The following is a 23,549-nucleotide window of genomic DNA, read 5'->3' on the forward strand; positions in this document are numbered from 1 at the left end:
CATCAGCCCAGAGCCTGACGCGGGGCTCGAACTCACAGACCGTGAGATCGTGACCTGGCTGAAGTCGGACGCTTAACCGACTGCGCCACCCAGGCGCCCCTTTTTTTTTTTTTTTTTTTAAATTTTTTTTTTCAACGGAAATAGAACTTCTATAAATGTCTTACAAAGAAAGATGTTTGAAGTTGTGTTACTTATCATACATAAAATTAAAGTTACACTAATTATGCAGCAATTAGATAATATTTAATGTTTAGAGCTAGCCATATTACACATTATAATGCATATGCTGTCATAGATTTTACAATGAATGCTTAATAGTATTGGAAAAGTCTTTAAATATATCCTTATAAAATATGCAAGATTTAAAATGAGACATTATATTTTTTATTTATAAATGTGTTTACATAAATACAAGTTATATGTACATACCCTCACCTAAATCTAGAAAAAATGCAACTATTAATACAGCTGATGAGCTTGTCAGAAAATTTCATTTTTAGTACTTTTTTATATTACAACTTTTTTGCCATCAGAAAGGTGACTTTAAGATACTATCTTAAATTCTAATTTATTAATTACTCATATATGATTTGGGAACTGATATAATCTATATTTTTCTTTAAGATGAGAACATTAAATCTTACCTCATATATTTGTTTCTAGATGATAAATATAAAATACTTAAAATATTACTTATTATAAAACATCAATTAAAAAATTATTATTAGCATGTCTCTTTTTGTTGTTAAACATTAAAAAACAACACATATGATCAAATGCAATCATATATTAGGCCGTATGATATGTATGTATGTATTTATTTATAAAGGAATCATTTTCCTTTTCTTTTCATTTAAATTTTAGTTAATATACAGTGCAATACTGGTTTGAGAAGTAAAATTCAGTAATTCATCACTTACATACAATACCCAGTGCTCATCACAAGTGCCCTTTTTAATACCCTTTAACCATCTAGCCCATCTCCCACCCACCTCCCTCTGTCAACCCTCAGTTTGTTCTCTATCATTGAGTTCCTTGTAGTTTGTTTCCCTTTCTTCTCTTCCCCCCCTTATTATATGTTGATCTGTCTTGTTTCTTAAATTCCACATATGAGTGAAATCATATGACATTTGTTTTTCTCTGATTGACTTACTTCGCTTGGCATAATACATTCTGACTAAAAGGGTAAAAGATCTGTACTCTGAAAACCATAGAATACTTACGAAAGATTTTGAAGAGGACACAAAGAAATGGAAAAACATTCCATGCTCATGGATTAGAAAAACAAATATTTTTAAAATGCCTATACTACCTAAAGCAATCTGCACATTTAATGAAATCCCTATCAAGATACCACCAGCATTTTTCACAGAACAAACTAGAACAAACAATCCTAAAATCTGTATGGAACCACAAAGACTCTGAATAGCTAAAACAATCCTGAAAATGAAAACCCAACTGGAGACATCATGATTCCAGATTTTAAGCTAGATTACAAAGCTGTAGTCATCAAGACAGTATGGTACTGACACAGAAACACACATACATCAATGATGTGCTTCTAAAGTGACAAATTAGAAATTAAATCTGCCTTCAAAGAATTTTATAATACCAATTAAAAGTAGATTCCATTTGTATTCTAAATATCATTAGGTAACTAGAAGAAAAGTTCATGTGGAAAGCAAAAATATTTCATTCTTTTAAATTTCAAATGTATTACCCCAAAAGGTCAATTATATACAGCATAGTACTTTGGATTAGAGGATAGTAATATCCAATAAACACTGCTTCAATTATGTTTATAGCAAGACAATCCAAAATGTGAATGCATGCATTACATCTTCTTTTCCTACTTTCTAGCATTTGGAAACCGGCAAGTCACAATATCTGCTATCAATTTTTTGGTATGTATTATTTATATTTTTTACTATTCATGCTCTAATTGAAGGGTTATTACAAATGCAAAACACATATTTGAGGATTTGCCATGTACAAAATATGATATCTTTTTATATTATGTAATTAATGCTATTAAGTGAAGTAGGTCAAACAACTTCCCAAAATCAAGCCATTAGCTCTCTAAATCTTTTTTTTTTTAGTTCTCTAAATCTTTTAAGTTTATTTATTTACTTTTACAAGAGAGAGAGAAAGCGCTCACATATGTGCAAACTTGTGCCCAAGTGGGGAAGGACAGAGAGAGAGACAGATTCCCAAGCAGGCTCCATGCTGTCAGCGCAAAGCCTGACATGGAGCATGATCCCACCAGTCGTGAGATCCTGACCTGAGCGGAAGTCAAGAATCAGGCGCTTAACTGACTGAGCCTCCCAGGCACCCCAAATCTCTAAATATTTCAATCAAAATGTTCTACTTATCTATAAAGAATGATTAAAATTTTTGAAGTATAGTAAACTTTGAAAAAAAATCATACTTAGTAGTTCTTCCTATTGTCTGCACACTTATAAACCCCTAACAGCAAAAAGTTTTACGAATCTAAAAGATGAACATTTATTTATTTATTTTTTTTATTATTTTTTTTTTAACGTTTTTTATTTATTTTTGGGACAGAGAGAGACAGAGCATGAACGGGGGAGGGGCAGAGAGAGAGGGAGACACAGAATCGGAAACAGGCTCCAGGCTCCGAGCCATCAGCCCAGAGCCTGACGCGGGGCTCGAACTCACGGACCGCGAGATCGTGACCTGGCTGAAGTCGGACGCTTAACCGACTGCGCCACCCAGGCGCCCCTAAAAGATGAACATTTAAAAAACACTTTGGTGGGGTGCCTGGGTGGCTCAGTCCATTAAGCTTCTGACTTCAGCTCAGGTCATGATCTTGCAGTTTGTGAGTTTCAGCTCCATGGCAGGCTCTGTGCTGACAGCTCAGAGCCTGGAGCCCGCTTCAGATTCTATGTGTCTCTCTCTTTGCCCCTGCCCCACTCGCTCTTGGTCTCTCTCTCTCTCTCAAAAATATACAAGCATTAAAAATGTTAAAAAATAATAATAATAAAATTTAAAAAATAAAAAAACACTTTGGCATAATTTTAATTAATTCTGAATGAAAACAAAATCTGCTTTTTTGAATGAATTACAGATCTTTTCTAATTGTTTTCAATCAGTTATTTAGATAAATCTGTTTAACTTTACATATGCATTGTTTGGATTGGGTACACATCCATCTGAGCACAAAAGATTATTTAGTTTTTCTGTAATGCATTATTTTATGAGACACATATTTTACTTCATATACCATATAGTTCCACCATATAACCCATACTTTTATTCTTTGTTCATGTTCTTCCTCATTCCTGTCCTTGATAGATTAACTCTCATGATTCCTGTCCCTGATGTATTGATAAATTCCCTTGATTCATATATAAGTCTACATCCTTTGTGAAGTTTGTATTAGACAACTTACACTCCCACATTCATACAAGGCACAAATGACACACCACACTTTGTTAAAAGGTCTCATGTAAACCTGGGTGTGTGTGTGTGTGTGTGCGCGTATTTTAATTAATAGTTTAGATAATAAGGTTCTCTACTTGTTGGCTGTGGTGGAGGAAGGTCATGCTTTAATATTTTTAACACCTGGTCTTGCACATAGTAGAAATACTACTTTCTTGGGTGAATAAAAAAAACTATTTCTTTATTTATAATTTCTTTTTTTAATATTTATTTATTTTTGAGAGAGAGAGAGTGGGGGGTAAGGGGAGGGAAAAAGGGGGACAGATTATCTGAAGTGGGTTCTGTGCTTATGTCAAAGAACCCAATGCAGGGCTTGACCTTACAAACCCTGAGATCATGACCTGAGCCAAAGTTGGATGCTTAACCGACAGCCACTCAGGAGCCCCCTCTTTATTCATAATTTCTTAAGGGAATGTATTAGAAGTATATCACCACCTTTTAATTTTCCACGTTTATATTATTCATAGATAGTAAGGCTTCAGTTTATTTACTTTGATGCCTTTATTGCTAATCTACATTGTACCAAATCTAATGTTCTCTGTATATTAACTACTCAGTAAATTTGAGCAAATGGAAGAATTAACTAGTGGATAAACAAAACAATAACCACATATTTGGTTTTTATTTTGATATATTTTTAACTTCATGTATGATCATTTCTCTCATATTTCTTCTCCTTATGATGTTAACCACTATACAAGAGTTTTGCAACTTGGTTTCCGTTATTTCTGTGTAAATATTTACACATTTCCCATTTATATAATATTATTGATTCTTTCCTTTTTTCAAATGTGGTATAGCCATGAATCCATGGCTCTAGTATAAAATAAAATTTGTTTTAAAAAAGTTACAGCTTTTTAAAAATGTCATAACAATTATAATATTTTAGTGTAAAAAAGGTATAATTGGAAGCAAGCAAAATTCTAATAGTTTGCACTATACATTTTTTCCCAGGATTTTTAAAGACGCTGTCTCCTAATTAAGCTACTAGTTTTCAATCTTCACACATTCTTTTATTAATCAATGTTTCTTTATACATTTCACATGGGGAGAAAATAAGAAGGAGGAGAATTAGGCAAGTCTTGTAATTTTATCATAGTTGCTGTCTTATAAGGGCCAAGGTCTCAAAATAAATAGTGATAAATAGTAGCATTGTCTAAGTCCAATATAGACAGTAGGTAAATACAATGACTTTAATTCCACATTTCTAAGCACATAACAAACATTGACTATCTCAATCCTAGACTTAAGATAAAAAGAAACATCTGTGTTTTCAATTATAGATGGTATTATCTGAGAAAACCTTGTTTAAAAGTCAAAATTTTGAATTTTGTCTATTCTGTTGCAAGTAGACATTTAGAAATAAGGTAGAGGGGCCACTGGGACTCTCTTAACATTATAAATTGTGATGGCAAATTAAAAAGGCCTGCTAGCCCTGGAATTTCCTAATAATGTTGGATGCAGGCAAAACACATTTATTTTTCACAAATAAAATATGATATTAAGATGTAAGTTAGGAAACTGATTCTAATACAGAATTTAATAAAAACTGAGTTGTTTGAGTTTGCACATTTATCACCTAAATTGAAGATACTTACCATATCACTGTGAGCATAACATTCTGTATTTCAAGGTTCATTTTCTTCATTCATAATAAATGAATGCCTAAGTGTGTGCCTTTCACATATATCACAAAAATGTATATGCAAATGGTTTGGAAAGAAAAGCACCTTTTTCTTTTCTTAAAGAGTTTAATTTTATGTAATCTCTGCACCCAACATGAGCTTCCAACTAGCAACCCTGAGATCAAAAGTTGAATGCTCTATTGACTGAGCCAGCCAAGTGCCCCAAAAGCACATATTTTTAAGTCAAGTGCATCTAAAATTATATTATAGTAAGATTATCAGCATATATTATAATTAATTACTATTATGTGAAGAAACTCAGGGGAAATTCATAGGCCAGTCTTGTATAATATAAAGTCTACCCAGAAAATGCCTATCTTAATTCCAAGTGCTAATTTTTCTGCAAATGTTTGCAAAATTTCCTGTTCTTCATTTATTGATATATGTACCCTCTTAATCTAAGAAAAAATGCTTTATTCATTTAAAGTTGAATTTGCTTCTGTGTGTAGAGCCACATTATCATCTGGCTAGAAGACAATGTATGAGAACTATGTTCAATAAGGTCATAATTAATTCTTAATGACTTATGTATGAATCAGGCATTTTGTGGACTATTAACAATTATGATTTTCTCTTTTGCTCCCGCCTTCTGTTTTTTTTTCTACTGCCATTCTGTTTTCTAATATATGAAGCAAAATATACTGTAAGCAAAACAACACACTTTACAATGAACACTTAAAACATTCCAAACTAGAGTATAATTCCTTTTGGAAACTCTTTGATTTTTGTGAGTTTTGCCATGCTTATATTATATTCTGAGAAGTATTTTATCACCTCCCTCTCTGTGTAAATTCTTTCTGACTTTCAATGTGCCTTTGTTCTCTCAAATATGTTCTGAAATCACAAAATCTATAAGGGAAAAAAACCAAACAAGTAGAATCAAAATTAGGCAAATTCATAAAGGCATCATAATATTTTTCTCCACAACTTTTAGATCTTTGTTTTTCTGCTAGAAATAATGTGGACATACGCTATAACCCAGTGTCTTCATATTTCTATGACCTCTCTTCATTCTCTGAACTCAAGTCCACCCACAAAGAAACAAAAACCCTATTGCAAAACAAAATATATTCTATAATTTTTAATATTTTGCTATTTTATAAATAATATTCCTGTTTTCTTTATCCTCTCTTCTTCTCACTTTAGTTTTACTCTCCAGGAGCAGTTACAGTTCATCAATTCTTTGTGCATTGAGCACTTCACCAGAAGAGGAATTTTTTCTCCTGAATTTCTTACTGTCTTCAACAACGTAGGAAATTAGAGAATAGATAACATATAAGACATGGTTTACAAAACACTGAAAATCACTCTACTTCCTGTTTTGCTCTCTGTGTCTTCAGTCTCACCATTAGTTATCCAGTCATTTAGGCTAATTTTATTTTATTTTATTTTTAAAATTTTTTTTTCAACGTTTTTTATTTATTTTTGGGACAGAGAGAGACAGAGCATGAACGGGGGAGGGGCAGAGAGAGAGGAAGACACAGAATCGGAAACAGGCTCCAGGCTCCGAGCCATCAGCCCAGAGCCTGACGCGGGGCTCGAACTCACGGACCGCGAGATCGTGACCTGGCTGAAGTCGGACGCTTAACCGACTGCGCCACCCAGGCGCCCCTAATTTTTTTTATTAAAATGAAAATATTCTTGGAGAGGTAATAGATTATGCTCTTCTCAAGCAGTCACAACTTCACTTGTAACACTGAACCTCTTTAAGAAGGACCTTGGGCATAGAATAGTAATTTTTGATTAGGAGAGAGGGTGCTGGGAACACTATCTATCATAGCATATATCATAGCAAGGCTGGAGGAGAGTGGGGCCATGCAATGGGAACTGCAGTAAGGCCAGGAAACTGCTTGAATGTTTGGTATTTGTGGGGGGAAGATAAATAAGGGATGAAAAGTGTGCCAAAGGTAATGCTTTTATTCTCAGCATCGCGCTCAGGTTTGTTTGGGACAGTTTTTTCTATCTTTTGCTCACTGTTGATAGACAGTTATAGACACCAATAAAAAAGATTCACATTACTTTTTTATTGAAGACTTAAAATATAGGACTCTACCTTTTCTCATCATTTGTCAATTTAATTTCCTCGCAAATCCCCTCAAGTATCTAAGATACGTAATAACATAAACAGGAATCAACTTTATATGCAAATTTGGCTGGAGTTACTACTGCTTCTTAAATAATTTGTTTAGAAACTAGTTTTAAAAATAATAATGTAAAATTAATGGAAATTGATTTTATTATAATTTGTTATAATTATCATTTATGTTTTAGCTAAAACTGACTTACTTCTAAAAACAGTAATAATTTAAATTAAAAACAGCAGCTACTATAATGCTAAAATATATCATTGCTAAAATATATAGAATCAAAGCTAATATAGAAAAAATTCTGAAAAAATAATAATCATAAATGTATTTTTAGTAATCATTTACCACATAGTCAATATTTATGAAGTATCTTTTTTAAAATTTTACTCTATGATGCTATTTTTATACTATATTCTTTACCATATGTGCACATTCTTGTCTTATACAATATTTCATGAAAGCTCTATGGATTAAAAAAATAATTCAGGGACCCCCAGAAATGTGATAATGAGATAGACCACAGAAACAAAGTAAACTATTTTTAAACACTAAATTTCAAATCAAATACTTTGAGTTATAATTTTGAGTGAAAATATCATCTCTTATAATGAGTTTTGTACAATAAAGTATTAGTTTCATGCAACAAATAAAGTCATAAAATAACTACTAAAATTTACTTTTCATACCCTGTAATAATATAAATGCAATATCTGAACTTTTGTTTAGAGCTCTACAGTTACTCATTTTCAAAAGTGAAATTTATTGGTTAGAGCAAAGACAATACAATAGAACAAAATAGTCATAATAAAATGATGCTAGGACAACTAGATACACACACACATACACACACACACACAATATCAATCCAGACACAGACCTATACCCTTCACAAAAATTAACTCAAAATGGATCACAGACTTAAGTGCAAAATGCAAAACCATAAAACTCTTAGGAGTTAGCATAAGAGAAAATCTAGATGACTTTAGGTACCACGATGACTTTTTTGATATAACACTAACAAATGATCCAAGAAGAATATAACCAATAAGCTAGACTTCATTAATATTAAAAACTTCTGATCTCCAAAAGACAGTATCAAGAGAATGGGAAGAAAAGCATAGACTAGGAAAAAAATATTTGCAAAAGACACATCTGATAAAAAATCATTATCTGGAATATATAATGGATTCTTAAAATGCAAGAATAAGAAAATAAACAGCTGAATTCAAAAATGACACCTTACCAAAGAAGATATACAGATAGTAAATAGCATACAAAAAGATGCTCCAAGTCATATGCTATCAGGGAAATGCAGATTGAAATGAGATAGCACTACAAACTGAGTAGAATGGCCAAGAATCTAGAGCACTGATGGCACCAAATGATGACAAGGATGAGGGACAACAGCGACTCTCATTCATTGCTATGGGAATGCAAAATGATCCAGCCCCTTTGGGAAGCAGCTTGGCGGTTTCTTAAATACACTTTTACTGCACTATCCAACAATTGTACTCCTTGTTTACCCAAAGGAATTAGAAGCTTATGACTACACAAAACCCTACAAATGGATGTTTATAGCAGTTTCATTCATAATTGCCCAAACTTGGAAGCAACTAAGCCAAAGCAGGTGAATGGATAAACTATGACACATCCAGATAATGGAATATTATTCAGTGCTAAAAAGTAATGAGCTGTGAAGTAATGCGAGGACATGGGGAAAGATTAAAGGAATATTAATTAATAAAAGGAGCCATTTTGTAAAGGCTAAATACTGTATGATTCCGAACAGATAACATTTTGGAAAAGGCAAAACTGTGGAAACAGTAACAAGATCAGTGGTTGTCAAGGATTGAAGAGAGAAATGAACAGGAAGAGTGCAGAGAGTTTTTCGGACAGTAAAATACTCTGCATGATACCATAATGATGGATATATGGCAATATACATTTGTCCAAACTTAGAATGGACAAACAACATCAAGAGTGAGCCATATAATGCAAACCATGAACTTTGGATGACTATAATGTGTTATTGTGGTTCATCAGTTGTGACAAATGTACCACTCTGGTGGAGGATATTGATAATGGGAGAGCTTATGCATGTACTGGAGCAGGGAGTACTTGAAAAATCTTTACACCTTCCCCTGGATTTTGCTATAAATGTTAAACTGCTCTAAAAAAGTCTTAATGGAAAAAAAGTATCATTTAGTATATATATTTTCTGATAAATCCATAATTAACATATTGGATATATTTACTCTGGAATACAATACATGTTATCCTTTCTTATAGAAATGTATATAAATGAGTTTCATAATAAAAATAGAGATTAGGAGTTGAAATAAATTATTAGAATATTATGATCATAGTGATATAAATTATCATGTTATAAAACCTATGCTAAAACAGTATAATATTGGCTTGTATTATCAAATATCATGTCTGTGTGAATATATTTTATCCCTAAGAGTAGAAACTAACTTCTCAAGCTTATAATAGTTGATACATACCACAGATGAAGCTTTCCATAATTATATAGTGATCCAATATTTTCCTTGAAATATTAAGATAAAATAAATAAGACACAACTTATAATAATAATACTTATTATACTAGAAATAGAAAAATTAAGAGCTGAAATGCAAAACACACCTGATTATCAGTGTTAGAAACATTTTAGCAGATTCTATTTTTTAAAATTTTTTTTTTTCCAATGTTTTTTTTTATTTATTTTTGGGACAGAGAGACACAGAGCATGAACGGGGGAGGGGCAGAGAGAGAGGGAGACACAGAATTAGAAACAGGCTCCAGGCTCCGAGCTGTCAGCACAGAGCCCGACGCGGGGCTCGAACTCACAGACGCGAGATCGTGACCTGGCTGAAGTCGGCCGCTTAACCGACTGCGCCACCCAGGCGCCCCGCAGATTCTATTTTTTAATTGTATTAATAAAATGACCATCACATTGCTCAAATGATAAACTTACATCTGCCAATAACTAATAATAATGATAACATATATAACATATATGAAATTTTGGGAAGAACAGATATAGACAGAAATAATCATTTTAATTCCTATAAAAATATTACTACATCACAGAATAAAGATTACTGACTTTTACACTGGAAACCAAAATAATTTTACTAAGACAAAATACACAGTCTGACTATTTGATGGCTACAAATTCTATATTAGGATGTTTAGAGTTTGTTCCCTAGGTGCATAATTTTCACTTATATAAGTAGAGAATGCTTCACTTGATGAAGCTTTCAAGAAAGAACATTACAGAAATTAGCAACACAAGAAACAACAGATGTTGTTGAGGATGTGGAGGAAGGGGAACTCTCTTACACTGTTGGTGGGAATGCAAACTGGGGCAGCCACTCTGGAGAACAGTATGGATTTCCTCAAAAAGATAAAAATAGAACTACTCTATGATCTAGCAATTGCACTGTTAGGTATTTACCCAAAGGATACAAAAATACTGATTTGAAGGGGCACATGCACCCTGATGCTTATAACAACATTATCAACAATAGCCAGATTATGGAAAGAGCCCAAACATTCATCAACTGATGAATCGATAAAGAAGATGTTGTATACATCCCCCCCCACACACACACACACAATGGGATGTTACTCAGCAATCAAAAAGAATGAAATCTTGCCATTTGCAACAATGTGAATTGAGCTAAAGTATATTATACTGAGTGAAATAGCCAGAGAAAGATAAATGCTATATGATTTAAATCATATGTGGAATTTAAGAAATAGAACAGATGAACATAGGGGAAAGACTCTTAACTCCAGAGACAACAAACTGAAGGTTCCTGGCAAGGAGATGGGAGGGGGATGGGCTAAATAAGTGATGGGTATTAAGGAGGGCACTTGTGATGAGCATTGGGTGTTATATGTAAGTGATGAATCACTAAATTCTATTCCTGAAACCAATATTACACTATATGTTAACTAACTAGAATGTAAATAAAAAAAGTGCACCTCTGCAAGTTGGCCTTCTTCTAGACATTGGTCATAGGCATCTTTACCATAATGACAACATGCTATGGACTGAGGTACAGTACCGAGTAGTAAACAAGAAGCATCTTTACTACTGAAATTCCATATATTCTGATCCAATCATGTCTTTCAATATGGAAACAGTGGGATTTAATGGTGAATATTTTGATAAAAATTTGGACAACCACACTTCTGATATAGTAACTAAAAAGTCCTTTATGAGCTATTAATTTGATACTTCCCTGCCCTGTATGCATATTGTTAAATATTTCTTAAGGTCTATATATTTATCTTTAAGTTTTTATTTAAAGTCCAGTTAGTTAACATACAATGTAATATTAGTTTCAGGAGTACAACACAGTAATTCAACACTTACATTACCCAGTGCTCATCACAAGTGCACTCCTAAATTCCATCACCTATTTCATCCATCCCACATTGTTAAATATTTAGCAATAATTAAAAATAAAATTGAAATGTCAAAGAACTGAGAATACTGAGAGTGCTGAAAAAATAAGTGTTTCCATTTACTTCCTAAATCAAAACATTCAAGGAAAAGATTATTTTCTCATGTAAACACTGTGATACTTTCAATTAGCTGACAAATTTATTTTTATACTTATCAATATGATGTTAACGCTCAAGAGGAAAATGGATTATTGAATCACTAACACCCTATTATTCATATAGAATGACACAACATATAGTCAAGCTACTCAATAAAGATTATATGAAACAAGCAAAAATAAATTTTTTTTTAGATTTACTTTAAGCAACACATATACTTCCAAATGAAAGTACATTTGAATTTTCATTATTTACTCTTCTAAAATTCTTTTGCAATTAAAACAATATATCCAGGGAAGTAAAAAAAACATTAACTATGGTAAAAACCCAAAGAGCATAAAATTTACTATCTTACCCATCTTTAGTGCACAACTCAGTAGTGTTAAGTGTATCCACATTGTTGTGCACAAACTCCTAGTGACTTTTAAAATCTAGGTCATCTTGTTCTTTGTAAGTAAGGTGATTCTGGCAATGCCCCTGAGTTGCTGATCTCTCTGTGAATGTGTCTGAAAAATATAAACTTTTTTTTTTTTTTTTAATTTTTTTTTTCAACATTTTTTATTTATTTTTGGGACAGAGAGAGACAGAGCATGAACGGGGGAGGGGCAGAGAGAGAGGGAGACACAGAATCGGAAACAGGCTCCAGGCTCCGAGCCATCAGCCCAGAGCCTGACGCGGGGCTCGAACTCACGGACCGCGAGATCGTGACCTGGCTGAAGTCGGACGCTTAACCGACTGCGCCACCCAGGCGCCCCTAAACTTATTTTTTAATTAAACTTTTTGAAAGAGGGTAACATTGTTCCAAATTATCAATTTGTATATGAGCAAATCAAATGAAATATTTTGAAACTCATTTGTTCTACTACTATAATGCAGGAAAACTGCTTCTTCTTGCACGTATTATTTAAATATAATTTTTTTCTTAAAATATCTGGACAATGTTTCCTTGGTTTTTTTTCTTATGTTCCTGTGTACTTATTATCTACAATGTCTTTACCATCGGTGTTACGTAGGAATCATGCACAGTTCATAGTAGATTGCATTTGTATGTTTTGCTACATAAGATAATTTAAATTTTAAGTAATGTAAAAATCAAACCTAATGATAGCAACTTCCTCAAGCTTTATTTATGAAATTGTTGTGTTAACATATAATGTGCCAAATGAATACATCTAATTTAGAAAAGAATCAATCCAGGAGAAATGTATAAATCATATTGAAAAATGTTCCAGTGTTTCACATTTAATGTGCTTCTGAAATTTTATTTGGTAATAGAACCGTATATTGAGTTTTATAGCACTGACTGAATTTTTCTAATCCTACTCAGCCCGGATCCAAGAGGAAATTATATCAACCACTTCAATTTAGGGCAGTTAGCCTATAGTGGACTCATTCATTCTTCAGCATTTTAAACCGAGTGCTTAAGGTGAAAATTGAAAATAGTCACATTGCTCTTTAAAATCCATTATGGAGTTGCTAAGTTGATGATAAGCTAAGTATGTCTAGGCATATGGATATAGCTGATGTGTTTATTTTTCTCTCTCCACCCCTGGAATGTATATAGATATGCATTTCATCGGTAGACAGCAATGGACTAGTTGGCTTATTTACAACTTTTTTTAATCCCCTTCTTTTATTTTTCTTATTTCAGTATGTTATATGTTTTATTTTGGGGCTGGGCCCTTCATGGAGCACATAATCTTAAATTATGGCATTAGTTACAGCTATTCTAGTGGTCTGACTGAAGCCTAAAAGCTCTTTTTTCCATGGCCTATACTTTGGGTAGAAGATTGATGTTTCCATATTTAGCTGTAAAATGTAAGAAGGAGAAAATATTTTGATGGTTGAATAAGTATAAAATATTGAGAATCAAAAAGTGAATACATTTCACCAGAAGAAAATCCGTATTTCTAAAATATAATTTGTTTACAAAGATTTGCTAAGGTAATTTGCTTATTAATACTACTTACTTTTATCATATATTCCATTGTGTGTTTGGCACTGTGAGTGATGAAAAATGAGTATGACATTCTATCTGACTGAAAGATGAGCAAAGGTATTAAGATCAAACAAATATAACATATTATTAATTTGGTAATTATATGTTTTGTAGTGTAGCCAATGTGTGACACAGAAATTTAGAGAAGATCAATCAATGTAGGATCATTCTCTGGAGAAGTTTTTTTTTTTTAAATTTTTTTTTTAACATTTATTTATTTTTGAGAGAGAGAGAGACAGAGCATGAACAGGGGAGGGGCAGAGAGAGAGAGGGAGACACAGAATCGGAAGCAGGCTCCAGGCTCTGGGCCATCAGCCCTCTCTGGAGAAGTTTTTAACTGATGATATTGGTAACTAAAATTATCATAATTTTATTGGGCAATTCATATGTCAGACACTGGATTTCATTTAATCATCCTAAAATAATCATCATGAGATAGGAAGTAATATTTGCATTTAGGTGAAGAAATGAATTTCAAATGTCTTAATCACGTAATCTCTAAAAAGTAAGTTAAAAGATGTGCTTTTTGAACACAAATTAGTCCAACAAAAGTCCACACTCTTAACCACATTCACCTACAAATAAGTTCAACTATAAAATTATTACCTGAAAATGTGAAATTCAACTTTGATTCCTAATGATAACTTGAGAAACTAGGAGCTTCTTCTACAATTACAAAATGTGAATAAATCCATACAGAAATTGTTGAAAAGAACAAAATCAGGTATATTTTAAGAGATTAATAGCATTAAAGACACTGAGTTAAAAACATGCTCAATTATGGAATATATTATAGTAAAACTTTGGATGACCCTAAACGATAAAGGTTTTGAATAACAATCTGTTATTAATACCATAATATTTAAATGTTGAATACACACTTTGTGTTAATCAGATAAGGCTTGTAACTTCTGGGAATACATGTTGCAAATTGGGAAAATTATTAGCCCTCCCCAACCCCTCTCCAAAGATGTTAGTAACACAAGCTTCTTAGAGGGTCATAGTGGCATATTTACAGGGACATGTGGAGCGTGCATGATCAAGGGGCCAGATGACAGACAAGCAGCAAGTGTCTTGGTGGGACAGTACCTCTTACAATAACTTTTCTAAACTGAGCTGAATCCACCTGGGAATCACACTACCACCCTTGAAGTAGTGCTGCTGTGCTAATGAATTTAGAACATGTTAACCATTGCCAAATCTATCTTTCCCGATGTGACTTACCTCTTCATAGCATGCAAACTTTACCTACTAAAACAAGTACAAAGCATATAGTCAGCAATGCCTGATTAACAAGGAAATTTGAACCTAGTTATCAAAAGGTGTCAATAATATCTTCAAAGTTTCTACCTCAATGTGACTCATTATGTTAACTCAATATATATTCAACAGCTTTTTTTACTGTTACAATACAACATGTCCTCTTCTTGCAATTAGAGTAATAATATGTCTCTTGGATCTTTGGAATTAATATATTACATGGACATTAGTATATAGAGAGAGAATACAATTTTTAGAGAGGAACAGGTATACCACAGTGAAAACTTTTAAATGTTTTACAGATTTGTGAAGCTGGAAATCATTTCATCAATGTAATTTTGTCTCATCCTAATCACACAGGTTAGTCCCTTTTTCTCTTTATCTTCTCTAGTGTGAGTTAATCTAGTGTGATGTTAATTATTACTTTCAAAGCCTTAAGAGAACACTTTTTTAAAGCAATAGTTGGAAACATTTAAGACAATATGCTACCCCAAGGCTAGCCCCTTTATGCCTAAGTTTTTCAAATATTTGAACTAAATCATATTTCCTAATAATGGTTTCTCTAAAATGAAGTATGCATGCCCTCCTCAGAACAAATGATAACCTCACTTAAATATATGAAAAAATAAAGAGATATTACTAATAAAGGCAATATAAAATTCAGTGATACAGATCTAATTTCTTAACTCTCAATCTTGATCTAATTTGCATAATAATGGACACAATCTCACTATATTTCAATTGACTTCTTAAGCTTTTTTCTTGTAAAAGTGATCATTGTTTAGCAAATACAGTAGCTATAAAATAGCAATGCCTAGGAGGACATTTTGAATTCAGTAGTTAGCTAAAAAAAATTTTTTTTAAATTTATACTGTTTATCTAAAGCTATTCTTGGTAAATCAGTCCTGTCATTCAGGTTTAATTATATGTAAGGATTCACACTGTTTTTTGTACATGATACATGATTATATTATACTTTCAAATAACAATGGTCAACAGTTGGATTTCATTTTGTTATCAATCTCACTGAAAATATAAACGTGTATTTGTCTCAAGTATGTTTTAATATCTACCTGAATGTCTTAACATTTTCTTGCCTTGCATATTTCTGGCAGACTGGTGAAACATTTTCCAGAATAATACTTACACATATAGAATTAAAAAGGAAATTTATTATGTTGGTATATTTGTGAATGTATAAAAAAGCCAAAATATATAACATTTTTATTACATTACATAATCCTGTGATAACTACTCAACTTCTTGAGTATTGATGAACATATAGAGATAGATGTAGATACATAGATATATAAAATAACTATAATATGATTTGAAAATATCTGTACTCTCTCTTGCTGAAAAATGTTAACAGATTAATGCCAGTACTATAGTGGTTTACTGTCTGCTTTTGCCTTACAGTAGAGCCTGCATTTAATTAAATGGTTGGATGCCATTTTTATCTTATCTATATTCATGATTTACTGAGTTCTCTTTGGATGTATTTGAAGCCTAAAAGTTCTGATAGTCTGATTTATTTTTGTGTGGAAACACAATACAGTCCTATAAAAAATACTAACATTACCAAAGTTATGAATACCACTAATTTTAGTCTTGACTATGAACCCTTAACAACATTACCTTGCTCAAGTTTCTTCATCTTGTCTGGATTCTGGTATCATTATATGAAAATGAAAAATTCAGGGGTTCCTGGGTGGCTCAATTGGCTGGGTGTCTCATTCTCAATTTTGGCTCAAGTCATGATCTCATGGTTTGTAGGATTGAGCACCCCCTAGGGCTCTGTGCTGACTCCACGGAGCCTACTTGGGACTCTCTCTGTCCCTCCTGTGCACTCTCACTCTCTCAAAATAAATGAATAAACATTTAAAAAATAAAGAAAATGAAAATTTTTAAATCATCATATTTCTAAAGTCAAATGTAACTTTGGAATTGTTCAAATGAAAAAAAAAACTTTTTTTTCTTCAGGGTTCACTCCACCTTTTATCTTGCTTGTATGTTGCTCTTGAGAAATCAGAAATCTAATCTTCTCTTCTTTGTTTATTGACTTGGTCTTTTTGCCTTCAGACTCAAAAGAATTTTTTCTTATCACTACGTCTATTAATTTTGTGAGGTGTGTCTCAGAGTTGATCATTTCAGGTCAGTTTTCCCAGATACATGATGTAATTTTCCAGGACATTGATTCATGTCCCTTTTTTTAGTACCAGAAAGTTTTGTAATTTAAAATTTGTTTTGTTGCTTTGTGGACTGGGTCAGGGGGTAAATTGTATATGTATTATATTTTATATCTTATATATCTATCACTTTCTGTTTTTTTCCTTCTTGTTTGCTTGTTTTGGCTGGTTTTGTTCATCTACTTAATATCCCCTATTCTAGTGAACATTCTACTCTTAGGAAAATTGAAATGTCTGTATTACTGAGATGATTCTTTTTTTTCTTTTTCTACAATTTCTTTCTTGAGTTCAATCAACTCTCATCTTTTCTTTTTTTCTTCCTGTTTTGGCCATATCTATTTTGAGTTTGGGAATTCCCTTTTTTTTTTTTAAGTTTATTTATTTATTGTGATAAAGAGAAAGAGAGAGCACTCACACACGCGCATGAGCAGGGTGGGGGCACAGAGCAAGGGAAGAAAAGAATCTCTAGCAGGCTTTGCATTGTCAGCGCTAGAGCCTGATGCTGGGCTCCATCTCACAGGTTTGTGAGATCACGATGTGAGCTGCAAGCAAGAGTCCAGGGCTTAATAGACTGAGCCATCCAGGTGCTCCCTCAATTATTTTTCTTTTGATGAATATATGGGCATTACACAAAGACATTTACATGAATGTTATCAAGAGAATATGATATTAAATGGCATATGTATTTATCTTTATCTTGAAATGAGTAGTACATGAAATCTGTACAGTACCTAATATATTTTTTGTTGATATTTTAACAATAGATACAACTCTGAAAACAACATACTGGCGTTTCATTATGACTTTAGAATTATAACTAAAAGAGATTAGTTGATCTGTTATCCAATTAAGCTTGTTACAGAGAATAAACAGTAATTTTATAATTCATATTTACTTTTATAAATGTCACAGCTCAAAGTTCAACTTGAAATCATTTTAATATGCTATCTAAAATATTTCTTGAACAAAATTAAAAGGCAAAGAATCACAAAAATCAAGTGACAATATGCTAAGTATAATGAAAATTGTAAATAACAACCCTGATTGCTGAGCAGAAATAATTTATGTGGTATTTCTGAATATTAACTATGCTGATATTCATTGTAATCCTCTTATGAGAGATTTTTCACACTTTTCTGATATAAATGACATCCTTAAAAAATTCCTTTTGGATTTTCACTAATTAAATAGAAAGGGAGGTTTGAAGTATTAAACAATCTCAACCAAAAATATCTTCTTTGACACTAAAAGAGAAGAGGCATGCAATTGTTAAAGCATATTTACTAATTGTAGTATGTAATTCAGCTGCAACTATTATGATATGCAAAATAACATTTCTGTATTAAATTTTAAAGAACTGATTATCATGGTATATTGCATAAATGTATGGCAACATAGCTGTAGACATAGAAAATTACAGGTATATTGTTTGAGTCAAAAGGCCATAGCATTTGAAATTGGGACTCTTCTGAGTAATTTGGGAAGTTGGTTCTATAAATAATTGATGACATTTTATGTGGTGTAAGTTGTTTTAGGGAATTTAGAATTATATAATACATATATGATTAAATTGCAGTATGTACCATCATTGATATTTTATTCTTTCTAAAAGGAGTTAATGCCTGTTTTCCAAGTCCAAATTATAACCCCTTCACATGGATGTTTTTTCTGGTTTCATGTCCTAACTACACCTATGAGGTATGCTATTTATGTATGTAAATAATTAAACTTTATCCTATGAGAAACTAAATGCATGTGTTTCTATATTTACAAGTATTAAAGTTTAATATATATAATTATACACAGGATTTATCTGTATGTATAGGCATAGACAGAGATATAAATTATGATATAGATTCAATTCGAGTTATAGGCATGGGAAATTGGAACATTTACATAAACTACAATTTTCTCTGCAGAAAATGAATATCTTTCCATATATATATATCTTTAAACAAAATTTTATAATTTTCATATAAAATGTCTTGAGATGTTTCAGGATTCTGTTTTTTATCAAAGTTTTTGGAACAACGTCTTTCATTTCTTATTTTATGAATATGATGCTGTTTATGGGATTCTTTATGACTATCATAATTAACAACAAAATCATTATTTGGGGAAAATGTATTTCTACCAGTAGTTTTTCTATCGTGTTTTAAGCTTCACACTACCTATTTAAAACCACAAATGAAAAATTCCTAGATTAATCATAGGTATTTATTAATTTATGCTTTAATCTAACAGATTGGATCATGGATTAGTTTCACTGTCATGACACAAACACTGCCAGGTAAGACCTTGGTTATTTGACATTTAAGTAAATGCTCCGTTAGGATAAGTGATTTCTGAGAACAAGTTTCTGTAGTGCTAAAGTTTGGCATTTCTGCAAAAGGATTTTTTTGCCTTCATTTTTATCTTTATTTTGGATATTTTTAGCAGTATTAAAATATACTGGAACAAAAATCTCTAGGTACTTATGGCTTAATGTAGCCCAAACAAATTAATTAAGCAAAAAGGATTTACTCATAAGAAGTTGTGTTAATAATGCACTTCACTTGAAAATCTCTTTTATGATGAATATAGGCATATGTATGTGTTATGTCCTTCAAGTGTTCATGAATGTCTCTGAATGGAAGGCTGGGAGCATGAGTGTGTAATCTCAAATGCTGGGCATTTTAACATACATGAGAGAGTTAAATTGCATTGAACTTCATGTATTGGAAAGTATATGGATTACATCCATTTCACACATTATTTATTTCACTGTACAAAATTTTTAAATCATAATTAATGTGGTTTGCTATATGCATGTGTGTAGACATATATTGTCTGCATATAGAAAACTATTATTGAGCAATTCAAAGAGATAACAATTCCTTATTTGGAAATACTTTGTGGCAGTGGGATATAAAAAATGTGGATTATTTTTAACTCTGCTATATACTTTCTATGTTTCTTCAACTATGCAATAAATATGGATGAACATATATTATGCTAAGCAATTAATATGAGTAAAGAAAATTGATATAGAAGTATGCAACATTTGAGAAATATTTTAAGAGCTACATAAGATAGTTTTTTTCCCAGTATAACTTGGTATATCGATCATAGAAATAAGAAAGGATAATTATTTCTTTTTTCTTCTAGTTGGGATTTTTACACTTCTGATGAGTATCCAGATGTCTTTGTGGGCACAAAAGAAGCATAAGATTTATTTGAAGAAATTCAATTCTTACATGCATAGAAAATCAGCCATGATACCATTCATACTGTAGTAAAAATAACTTATCTCATGTATATAAAAATAGTATATAAATTCACTAAATCAAACTTGGTCAATAGTTGACTATTATGTAACAGAAATTCAAAACAAACAGTACTTTTATTGAATAAAAATATTAAATGGTAGATTCTAGCTAACTTTAGAGTAATAAACTTGAGGCAAATAAAAAGTAGAAACTGTAGATACGACTAATAAAAGATACATCCAAATATTTTCAAGGGATTGGTCTTTGAACAAGATTTTCTTACTTCATTAAATGTTTCATAATACTATCTGCTTAAGACAATTAAAATATCTGAATTATAAACTAAAAATTTGTGATTTTAAATCACCTGAATTTTACACATTTTGATGGTAATTTATTATTTTCTTTATTGTTTAACATGTTATTGAAAAGTATAATATGTCACAGTAGTATTTCAATTTCTAGTGAAAATTCTACCAATATTAAAAGTGAAACATAATTTCTCATGAATCATATTTATTTATTCATACATACAATGTATGTTGTCATTCTGAAACTATAATAATTAAAAATATCTTCCAGACATTATTTACTAAATCATTTGAATATATACTTTGTACCAAAATATATATTTATATTTACATATAAATTATATTTATATGTAAATATATATTGAATTATGTATACTTCAAATGGACTATATGTGATGACAATACATTGGAAATTTTTTTAAATTAAGAGTAGAAATATTTTTTGCTTTATTTTTACATATTTAAATTCCTATGTCCTCTCAAACCTTGTTTGCATATATGTAAGTATGTATGTGACTATGCATATATATTTTGACAAAGAGATGACTGATGTTATAAAAATCAAGTACACATTAGTTAAAAATTTTAAAGAGACTTAATCATCAGATTCCTTACTTGTAAAATGGAAATAAAGATATGACTTAACTCACACTTCGAAGAAAAGAAACCCAAAATTGATATATATTAAGCAGTCAATAATTGCTGTATTGAGGGAAGATGGCGGCGTAGGAGGACGCTGGGCTCACCGCGCGTCCTGCTGATCACTTAGATTCCACCTACACCTGCCTAAAGAACCCAGAAAACCGCCAGAGGATTAGCAGAACGGAGTCTCCGGAGCCAAGCGCAGACGAGAGGCCCACGGAAGAGGGTAGGAAGGGCGGCGAGGCAGTGCGTGCTCCACGGACTGGCGGGAGGGAGCCGGGGCGGAGGGGCGGCTCGCCGGCCAAGCAGAGCCCCCGAGTCGGGCTGGCAAAAGCGGAGGGGCCGGACGGACTGTGTTCCGACAGCAAGCGCGACTTAGCGTCTGGGAGGTCAGAAGTTAACAGCTCTGCTCAGAAAGCGGGAAGGCTGGAGGACAAAGGGAGGGAGAGCTGCTGAGCCCCCGGACGGCAGAGCTCAGCTTGGCGGGGAACAAAGGCGCTCGCCAGCGCCATCTCCCCTGCCCATCCCCCAGCCAAAATCCCAAAGAGAACCAGTTCCTGCCAGGGAACTTGCTCGCTCCGCGCAAACACCCAACTCTGTGCTTCTGCGGAGCCAAACCTCCGGCAGCGGATCTGACTCCCTCCCGCTGCCACAGGGCCCCTCCTGAAGTGGATCACCTAAGGAGAAGCGAGCTAAGCCTGCCCCTCCCGCCCCCGTGCACCTTGCCTACCCACCCCAGCTAATACGCCAGCTCCCCAGCACCACAAGCCTGGCAGTGTGCAAGTAGACCAGACGGGCCACACCACCCCACAGTGAATCCCGCCCCTAGGAGAGGGGAAGAGAAGGCACTCACCAGTCTGACTGTGGCCCCAGCGGTGGGCTGGGGGCAGACATCAGGTCGGACTGCGGCCCCGCCCACCAACTCCAGTTATACACCACAGCACGGGGGAAGTGCCCTGCGGGTCCTCACCACTCCAGGGACTGTCCAAAATGACCAAACGGAAGAATTCCCCTCAGAAGAATCTCCAGGAAATAACAACAGCTAATGAACTGATCAAAAAGGATTTAAATAATATAACAGAAAGTGAATTTAGAATAATAGTCATAAAATTAATCGCTGGGCTTGAAAACAGTATACAGGACAGCAGAGAATCTCTTGCTACAGAGATCAAGGGACTAAGGAACAGTCACGAGGAGCTGAAAAACGCTTTAAACGAAATGCAAAACAAAATGGAAACCACGACGGCTCGGATTGAAGAGGCAGAGGAGAGAATAGGTGAACTAGAAGATAAAGTTATGGAGAAAGAGGAAGCTGAAAGAAAGAGAGATAAAAAAATCCAGGAGTATGAGGGGAAAATTAGAGAACTAAGTGATACACTAAAAAGAAATAATATACGCATAATTGGTATCCCAGAGGAGGAAGAGAGAGGGAAAGGTGCTGAAGGGGTACTTGAAGAAATTATAGCTGAGAACTTCCCTGAACTGGGGAAGGAAAAAGGCATTGAAATCCAAGAGGCACAGAGAACTCCCTTCAGACGTAACTTGAATCGATCTTCTGCACGACATATCATAGTGAAACTGGCAAAATACAAGGATAAAGAGAAAATTCTGAAAGCAGCAAGGGATAAACGTGCCCTCACATATAAAGGGAGACCTATAAGACTCGTGACTGATCTCTCCTTTGAAACTTGGCAGGCCAGAAAGGCTTGGCACGATATCTTCAGTGTGCTAAACAGAAAAAATATGCAGCCGAGAATCCTTTATCCAGCAAGTCTGTCATTTAGAATAGAAGGAGAGATAAAGGTCTTCCCAAACAAACAAAAACTGAAGGAATTTGTCACCACGAAACCAGCCCTACAAGAGATCCTAAGGGGGATCCTGTGAGACAAAGTACCAGAGACATCACTACAAGCATAAAACATACAGACATCACAATGACTCTAAACCCGTATCTTTCTATAATAACACTGAATGTAAATGGATTAAATGCGCCAACCAAAAGACATAGGGTATCAGAATGGATAAAAAAACAAGACCCATCTATTTGCTGTCTACAAGAGACTCATTTGTGATCTGAGGACACCT

General features: G+C 33.2%; 1 protein-coding gene across 2 annotated transcripts in view; it reads left to right on the forward strand.

Moving 5' to 3' along the window:
* TECRL (trans-2,3-enoyl-CoA reductase like) overlaps positions 1-23,549 on the forward strand; it is a 137,697-nt gene that overhangs the window by 84,425 nt on the left and 29,723 nt on the right. The window contains exons 8-12 of one of the 2 annotated variants that reach the window (XM_058722418.1): positions 1,861-1,904; positions 15,377-15,434; positions 18,876-18,961; positions 19,508-19,553; positions 20,411-21,414. In XM_058722418.1, the coding sequence (XP_058578401.1) occupies positions 1,861-1,904; positions 15,377-15,434; positions 18,876-18,961; positions 19,508-19,553; positions 20,411-20,538 (362 nt within the window). In that variant the 3' untranslated portion in view covers positions 20,539-21,414. Of the gene's footprint in view, positions 1-1,860; positions 1,905-15,376; positions 15,435-18,875; positions 18,962-19,507; positions 19,554-20,410; positions 21,415-23,549 lie in introns of those variants that run through there. The other variant, XM_058722420.1, reaches the window with a different exon arrangement.

Source organism: Neofelis nebulosa, chromosome 3 (genome assembly GCF_028018385.1).
Source record: "Neofelis nebulosa isolate mNeoNeb1 chromosome 3, mNeoNeb1.pri, whole genome shotgun sequence".
In the NCBI taxonomy this organism is placed as follows: Eukaryota; Metazoa; Chordata; class Mammalia; order Carnivora; family Felidae; genus Neofelis; species Neofelis nebulosa.